This window comes from Branchiostoma lanceolatum, chromosome 3 (genome assembly GCF_035083965.1).
Source record: "Branchiostoma lanceolatum isolate klBraLanc5 chromosome 3, klBraLanc5.hap2, whole genome shotgun sequence".
Classification (NCBI taxonomy): Eukaryota; Metazoa; Chordata; class Leptocardii; order Amphioxiformes; family Branchiostomatidae; genus Branchiostoma; species Branchiostoma lanceolatum.
Genome location: NC_089724.1, coordinates 22,063,975 through 22,072,962, shown reverse-complemented (window position 1 = coordinate 22,072,962; position 8,988 = coordinate 22,063,975). Strand labels below are relative to the sequence as shown.

Genomic DNA, 8,988 nt, shown 5'->3' with positions numbered 1-8,988 from the left:
TATTAGGTACAGAGGGTTCCAATTACTTACTACTCCCCTGGGATAGAGTACTCCACTCATGAGCGGTGTTTTGATCACCCCATGAGTGCTTTTTGGAAAGGTTACTCCAGAACATTTCCCCCACAAAACAGCAAGCCCGTAGTGCTTCTGATTACATCATAGTTAGACTGGTAAGCATTCTCCTAATCTGGCATGCTGAACTGTTAGGTTGCTAATACACGCAGGTTACAGGTGCCAAAGGCCCTGTAAACAACATCCCAAAAACCACGTTCCATGCGTGTTTACGGCCCATGGCATTGTGTACAGAGTCCGAATCTGCCCCTGTTCAGCGCCATGTCTATATACATAGCAGCTGTACCATGGCACGTCCACACAATAGGACGACCTTTTGGGGGTAACACGATCTAGGATGAGATCACCCGAAAGGCCAGACAGGTGGATCAGTATGTAAAACAGCTGTCACATACTTCGTTTTCTAGAAGAATATCTACTAAGATTTAAACCTTGGACAGTTCGTAGTACGGGAGGCCTTGAAGCATTTTATAATTTTGCATGGGTAAATGCATATGAAAAGACACTCTGCGACATAATACGATCATTACACGACAATGTACGGTTCCTCACGGTTGCAAAGAAAATCTACTTTGTCCAAAGCCGACTTAGTACGAATGTACATGACATTGTATGACATCGCGCACATGATACACAACAGGGCACCCCCAAGTATTTGGATTGTACTGGGCATTGCATTTGAAAAATTTGAATTGTTCTCATAAGTTTGAAATTTCCCCACTCGTGGACCGATCCATGGTAACAGAAATTTTCTAGGGAGTAGACGACCTCTATTCAAACATTCGAAATGGCACAAGATTAGAAGGTCGTGTGGTAAAAGTTGCGATGCTGTAAAGTATACTGGTATATATACATACGTTGCCAAGTAATGTCCCATGCAGCGTAACATAGTCAAAGTTCCCCTGATGACTCCTCGTATATTACCCCCGAGTGTATACCAGCACTCACAGGCCATTATCAGCTTATATAGACGTTTTCCGCAACAGTATCACTTTTTAATCACATTATATCACCGACGAAACACCGTTAGGCCGTTACTCGTTTGGTTATGATATCGAATACAACCGTGTATCATCCCTATCATCCCGGGTCAACCTTTGGCTTTTGTTGAACGAACTTCAACGTAAGCCGCCAAGCGGATAAAGAGACATTCTCAGTGGTGAAGAGCAACACACACAAGGGACACATCCGCTTATTCGAGAAAGGTCATGCGCGAAACACAGCAATATAAGAGAGACCGCATGGGAACATCTGGTCATGACTGAGGAAACGTCATGCATCAACCACCTGTAGCCAATAACCAACGGTGCGTAGTGCAGAACAATCATTCAGTCTGGAAGGATTTGATTATGTAAACTATCAGTATCAGCTTTATATCAAAGTGCAGGAGCACGATAGAGTAAATCCACCGCCAATTGCAACAGTCGATGTTTTCATGTTTGAAGGAATATCCGAGTTAATAGCGAACCCTGTCGGAATGTGTTCGAACTGCATGGTCGAATATCGCGCAATAAAGTTCTTCGTATGATATCAGTACTTTCTCAATAGTTGATACATCAGCCTTAAATATGTATGTCAAGATTGTTATTTGATACTGTATTTCAAACAAGACGACAGTGCAGTGAATAGATGTCCGTAACAAGGTGAAAAGGCCATTCCTAGGAGCGATCTAAATATTTCACAATGTCCCCCCCACTTCGCAATGGCCGAGTCCGAACACGGAAGTGTTGAAGGTTATGGTGTCCAGGTGTGCAGCAGCCAGTCTTGTTGACTAGGTAAGTGACCACACTTCCGCTCGTCTTTGTGGGGGTACATACCGATCTAGATAGACAGACAGGGCTGGGGATGCTGACGGTGCTGGCAGTGGCGTCACGGGGGCGATAGTTGTGAAAATGGCAATGATTATGCTGACAAGTTGACAATTCTGACCCTACGCGGTGCATGTGTCAATGCCACTGACCAGCAAAGTGGCCACGACGAGGTCGCTCTCCGCAATATGAAAACTTAAGTGTCCTTCCCACGGGGGCGTGTGTTGAGTATACATGGCAAGAAATTGGGCATAAGAAAACAAGCTGCATTCTAGAAACTTACATTGAAGAAAATTGCACCCAAGGGAATGCATTCTAGAAACTTACATTGAAGAAAATTGCACCCAAGGGAATGAATTCTAGAAACCTACATTGAAGAAAATTGCACCCAATGGAATTCATCGTTTTCGGCCATCACTTCAATCAAGGGCAACCTGTACATGCCATTGCTTTATTCTATAGGTCGATTGCCAAACGTCTGGCCAAATTATCATCAAGCATTCTCAAATGTGAAACACAATTCATTCAGCCGTATCTGTAAATTGTAAAGTGTAACTGTAAACTGTAACCAAGATGATATACAACTCCGAGCAGGCATTGTTCCTTTGTTACTGCGTTACAAACACGGGGCAGTGCAGTGAGTAGATGTCCACAACAGGGGGTGGGTGTTTTATCCGCCCAGGAGCGATTTAACTTTTCCACACGTTCCCTCACGATCGAGTCCAAACACGAAAACACCGACGGTCACTGTAGTCAGGTCTACTTTAATTTGTAACCGACAGTACCCGTTTGTGCTAAATACACGTTTGTGCGAAACATTCAATACTTTTCGTATTTAACATCGCACCGTCGAAAAGTATTCTTCTCCTTGGAGATTTCTCTCGCAAGGTAATCAAATTCTGAGAGGCACAAAACCGACCATTCCCAAAACTTATTATACAGTCACATAGACTTATGTTGGCATCGCCACACGGCAACACAATTGATATATTCAATCAAAAATGGTAACAGCGATATCACACAACAAGGGACAAGAGGAATCCTCATATAGTGTATGCCAAAGTCCATTGACAGCAGTTCATTCATCGAAATGGCAATACAGGCAGTACAGATTAATGATTAGTAACATTTGCTCGACAAATAATAGCACCTTGACGACAGTCCTCAGTCAGTATTCACCCAGTCAGTCCGCTGGAAAGTTAACACTTGCGCGGCCGGTCAAGCACTGTGGTTGCCAATCTCCCCTGGAAATTATTATCCCTAATTCAATATCCCTATAGCCGGCTTTAGTCTGGTAGAGACGAGTCACTCGCCAACCTTATAGAGTTTTCTTTTTGAAGAAAAAACAATAACACACTAGAGTCAATTCCGCATTACCGCGTGGGTGTTTGTTGAGTTCTTGTTCTAATATTTAATTTTGAAACCTCTGTAACAATCTGACTGAGATATAACTGTTTATAGAAGGATTTCTAACATTTATTTGACGTTCTAAATATTTCCAACAGTGTTCTGACATGTTAGAAATGTTTCTCATCGAATACGTTATCTATATTTAGTTTTTAAGATGTTGGAACATGATTTCACAATGCGTTCTAACGTGTTGTCGAGTTATGAGTGTTTAAAGTTCTTAAGGGCTAAGCCCAACCCTAACCCTAGCTTTTTTGAAAGTGTCTTCAAATCGGCAAAACTTGGGCTCATTAGAAAGGTCTCTTGGAGGGGAATTGTAAACTGAAAACGGATGTCAAATATCGTGTTTTGTTGTCAAGTTAAGATAAATGACGTTTTGAACAAAGCGGACGATAATTGTTAGCGCTACGTTACCTACTTTTGTGTGTGTGTGGGGGGGGGGGGAGATACCATTTGGAAAATGTTACAAATATTTCTAAAAGGTTGGAACATGTTTTAACAGTGAAGGGGTCACATAGATGTTTGGAATTATTCTAAATATAGAGATTCTACAGTTACTTTAAAAAAGATCCCAACATACATAAATGAATTGAAAGATGTTGATACTTAGATTTTATCTTATTCAAATTGGTTAAATGATTATAGATAGTATCTAAAATCCCTTGCGGTGGCTTAGAATTGACTTTATTTTGCTCTGACATCGGTACCTTATAAATCCATCTAGTGCTATAATCAACATGGCTGACAACGACTTCCGGTGGGGTCAGCTCACCTACACCCTGAAGGAGTTCCGGGACAGTTTCACCTTGCCCAAGATAGTGAAGGTGACGGAAGGGCATTATGGGAACACGGAAGTGGAGTCACTAGCGGCTGGTCAGGTGTGGTTATAGAGATGATACAGCTATAAATGCCCCAATCATGAATATCTTACTAAACATTTTGTATTAGGCCACAAGCAAGTAAATCTTATGGATGACCACAGCGCGTGCATTGATTTTCGCCTGATTTCGAAATAAAAAACATGAATTTTTTGTACCCTTTGGCAATGGTCAACATATCATTAATATGAAAATATATCGCAAACGTCTGTCAGTTCTATCCTCAAAACGTCCTAGAAGCCGTAAAAGGCATTTGCACATGTAATAATGGTAAAAAATCCGTGCAAATGTGTTCTACAATCATATGCGAGATGTAGTAATTGCACCTTGTCACCAACTTAAAGGAAGCTTCGAAGGCACAGTGAAGCCCCGATTCCAAGCTTGTAAATGGAATCAGTCTGTTATTACTGTATAATTATCATCAACAACGTGTAATTCGATGAGTAATTCTTTAATGAAGTGAATCGAACTACTACTAGTAACAAATCCGATAACAGGGTCAGATGAAGTAACTTTTGTTTGGAAATATTTGTGTCAGCGGATTACTTTCCTTCCGTCGGTACTCCTCTTTTCCTCTGTCCTAACATTTTGGGTCTCAATGTTTTATTTTCGATCGTCTCCTTGTGCAGTTTCTCCATCTTTCCCATCCCCGTGGTCCATATAATGATCTGTTCCCGCGGGAGAATTTTGTGCCTGAATGACGTACTATTTATGACACCTACAGATCGTCCGGATCCACAGACAGGTCAGGCAGCTCAGGGTGATCGCAGAGGACAGGCACGGCCGCCGTCTCAGCATCCCTGCCGACCGGAAGGGCGTGGCTCTGTTTGACGTCATATCCGGCAGCGGTAATGAAGGTGAGAGATACTAGTCGTTAGTAAGTAGCTAATTCAGCAATAACCTGTTGATAGTTTGAAGGACTTCGACGGATTAATTGAGGAGATCGTAATGAAAAGTAAGCAGGGGTCCGATCTCTTTCTAATCTACCCTGACGTTTAGATAAAAAATGAAATCACTAATGGTGATCCAATAAAGAGGACTAGTTATTTCATCATATTAATCTTCGACTTTATACTTAATTCATCATCGTTGACATATCAATGGATACGATTTACCTCCCTTCGCGGTGTCGTTCCTTAGAAATCGGCCAAGACATAGTCCACATCCTGCAGACGTACACGCTGCCCCTGAGGGCCCAGTTCTCCCGTGAGATCGGCCTGAGGAGTGCGGACCGACACGGCGTGCAGATGTTCGGGGAGCTGACTCTACTGGAGACGTACGAGGAGACATACCTGCAGGGGAACTCATACACAGGCAGTAAGACTACTGACACTACCAACTTTAACATGTGTTAACTGCACCTTCTATATATTGCCCTTCTTTCAACGCTTTCAGATGGCTGCATATAGGGTAGCCTCCTGTGCATACCTTCTGGGGGGTTTGAAGGTTGGCGTACCGCGATTAAGCTTGGCCACATAAGACGTGTGGCAGATCAGGAAAGATTGCAGAACAGCAAAAAAGCCATAGAAAACCGCCAGCCATCCAGAAACTGGAGAACGGCATGGAGTCTAATCGACCTTGTCCCTGACTCATGGTGCTGTATTCAGAGTCTCAAACCTGTCAACATCTATCACATATCTTCCCGTCTTTTCCCCCATAGACAAGTTAGTAGAGACCGTCCTCCTGATCCCCATGTACCTGAGCCTGCGTGTCGCAGTGGCTGAAGGGCTTCTGCGGGGCGGTGACAGTGACTGGACCCGCCTGTGTCAGACTCTCTCCGACATCACCGCAAACACAGTCAGATTCGATGACATCGTCGGGAATGAAGGTACACTCAAAAAACGTTTTAAGTGACTTCTAGATCAATTTATAACCAGTATCAATAATGCTGAGTTCTGATAGTGCATGTATCATTTAGTGTATTTCTTGCATTTAAATTTTTCATATTTACATCTGATGTACAGACGTTTCTCTGTACACGAAGACATCAGTGGAAGAACATAACAACATCTACGATGAGATAGAGCCCAGCCGCATCCTTAAAGTCTATGCAGTGAAAGATCCCATGTCGTCTGAGGTTCTCCATATCGGGAAGACGTACGCACCGCTTCCTCCGGCCCCTGATGAGAAAAAGAAAAAGAAGAAGGATAAGGATAAGAAGAAGAATCCTCCACCTGTACCATTCAAACCGAAGTCCCTAAGAAGGCCGGCTGGAATCCCACTGCCTGGATTGACACCTCAATCATTGCAAGGTAAAAATACATTTCTTGCATGCACTTGAATAACCAATCATTTTATGAATGAATGAAGCCTTGTATTGCGCATACACATGTACATGTACATACCCACTATGTTAAGTATAGGTCACAACAAAAGAATAGTTTACAAATAAATGTATACGTACATTAAGTTACTACAAGAATTATAATTCAAATGTTACTCTCAGAGTTCTTCTTGCTGTTTTGCAATGGTGAAAATGTAAAGGAAGATATGTTTCATAATCGAAGTTTTGTCTATATTATGGAAATGTGAATGCATGTGAATGGATCTAACTGTATTCTAATGCTCCCGGTCGGTAATGTCCACTACTAACAGGCAAACCACAGCAGGACAGAAGATCAGTAGTCCAACAGCAGCCTGCCGTAGAGAAACCATCGGCGGACTCCTACCAGACCCTGATGTTTGACTCGAGTGAGACGTGCTACCAGGGACTGTACATGGAGGGTGAGCAGGGAGCGGTCCAGGACGCAGCAGCCAGCACACACCAAACAGGGAACGTGCCGGGAACAGTGTCCGCACCTGTGACGCCACCAGCCGATAAAGGTGCGTACATGTACTTTGGACCTGGATTCCTCGGTTACTGTAAGTACGGCTTTGAATTTTGTCCGATCGAGCCTGGTTCGAACCGATCTGCATGGATCGGTCAGTCTTTTCATTGTGATGAAAGATCATATTCAAGTGGTAACATTTCCGTGGCTTAACCCGCACACAAGCTCGTTTGTAGATTGTAAAATTCACATATTATGGACTAACTTGGTTGCAAAGATCATAGCGTGTTAAACATAATCGACGAAATGGCCAACAAAGATGCCACAATTGCTGATATATGGTTCGTTTCTTTATTTCTTGTATCGTTCTAGGGCATAAGTGATAACAGGTTTCTCACTTCCCACTACTACAGTTGTCCCGTCCAGAAAGGTGTTGCCCCCTACACCGACAGGAGGGGTACCCACGGCCGTAGTCTTTGCCTCCCCTGCTGTCACAAACAAATCTACACCGAAGGACGAACCCGCCGTTACGCCAACAACAAAAGGCAACCTTACCAATACAGACCCAGAACAAGGAGCAGCTCATCCCAGAACTACCGCTGGAGGGCGCTCCAGTGCCACTGGAGAACAACTGGGGGTCTTCATTGAAACGTTCAGTGACATCCCGAATGACATGAGGACTCTTAACATCGCACAGATGTCGGACTGCCTCCGTCTCTTAAAGCTTGATAAGTACGTTAATCACAGACACCCTACTCCCGTCCTCTTTTCCCGTCGGTACAAACAAAAACAGAAATCACTCCAAAGATGGAGTATAGTAGCAGAAAGCGGACGGCATTTTGTGGTGGCCTTCAATTTTCAATATTCACTTGTGTTGTACCCCACACTGTCTACAATATGCCCCCTCAGCTGAACTCATATGAGTCAGCTGATAATTGGAAGTCATTTAAGAATCTCTAATCTGAGTATCTGACCAGTCCGGTATTCTGACAACTGAGTCATATCAATAACGTCCATGTCCATCTTCCCCCAGGTACATCGCGACATTTGAAGAGAACATGGTGGACGGTGATCTGCTGATGGACCTGGACAAGGGCATGATGCGGACCGACCTCAACATGTCACCTCTCGACTGTGTCAAACTTCTCAAGTTCAGGGACGAAGGCTGGCGTCCAAAGGACCAATGAAAAGGCCACGACCTTTCTATAATTTGCATACATTTGCATAAAGAGAAATAGAGCCATGGTGTCCCACCTGGACTTAGCTAACATTCAATGGTACTGGACTAATATCATATGCATGATGGAGAGCAATAGAACCATGGCGTCCCACCTGGACTAAGCTAATATTCAATGATACTGGACTAATATTATATACAGGATGGAGAGCAATAGAACCACGGTGTCCCACCTGGACTAAGCTAATATTCAATGATACTGGACTAATATTATATACAGGATGGAGAGCAATAGAACCACGGTGTCCCACCTGGACTAAGCTAATATTCAATGGTACTGGACTAATATCATATGCATGATGGAGTGCAATAGAACCACGGTGTCCCACCTGGACTAAGCTAATATTCAATGATACTGGACTAATTATATACAGGATGGAGAGCAATAGAACCACGGTGTCCCACCTGGACTAAGCTAACATTCAATGATAGTGGGCTAATTATATACAGGATGGAGAGCAATAGAGCCACGGTGTCCCACCTGGACTTAGCTATCATTCAATGATACTGGACTAATATTATATACAGGATGGAGAGCAATAGAACCACGGTGTCCCACCTGGACTTAGCTATCCTTCAATGATACTGGACTAATTATATACAGGATGGAGAGAAATATAACCACGGTGTCCCACCTGGACTTAGCTATCATTCAATGATACTGGACTAATTATATACAGGATGGAGAGCAATAGAACTACGGTGTCCCACCTGGACTTAGCTATCCTTCAATGATACTGGACTAATCATAAACGTTACAGGACGTCTACGAGTTTTTTTCCCAGGTTTCTCCTCCTAGGCCACCTCATGCGTTTCCT

At 43.3% G+C, this 8,988-nt stretch overlaps 1 protein-coding gene across 1 annotated transcript; it reads left to right on the top strand.

Moving 5' to 3' along the window:
- Nucleotides 1-1,741: 1,741 nt before the first annotated feature.
- LOC136431050 (uncharacterized) lies at nucleotides 1,742-8,753 on the top strand. The gene is made up of 9 exons (XM_066422246.1): nucleotides 1,742-1,847; nucleotides 4,012-4,165; nucleotides 4,890-5,022; nucleotides 5,306-5,482; nucleotides 5,826-5,993; nucleotides 6,130-6,417; nucleotides 6,761-6,988; nucleotides 7,347-7,665; nucleotides 7,967-8,753. The coding sequence occupies exons 2-9, from the start codon at nucleotides 4,025-4,027 to the stop codon at nucleotides 8,118-8,120; spliced, it is 1,608 nt and encodes a 535-aa protein (XP_066278343.1). The 5' UTR covers nucleotides 1,742-1,847; nucleotides 4,012-4,024; the 3' UTR covers nucleotides 8,121-8,753.
- Nucleotides 8,754-8,988: the final 235 nt, after the last annotated feature.

Bases quoted from the DNA above. Each gene is read 5' to 3' on its own strand.
- LOC136431050 (XM_066422246.1), top strand. From the start codon at position 4,025: ATGGCTGACAACGACTTCCGGTGGGGTCAGCTCACCTACACCCTGAAG. The intron at 4,166-4,889 runs GTGTGGTTATAG...TGACACCTACAG, and splicing joins AGTCACTAGCGGCTGGTCAG to ATCGTCCGGATCCACAGACA. The intron at 6,418-6,760 runs GTAAAAATACAT...CACTACTAACAG, and splicing joins GACACCTCAATCATTGCAAG to GCAAACCACAGCAGGACAGA.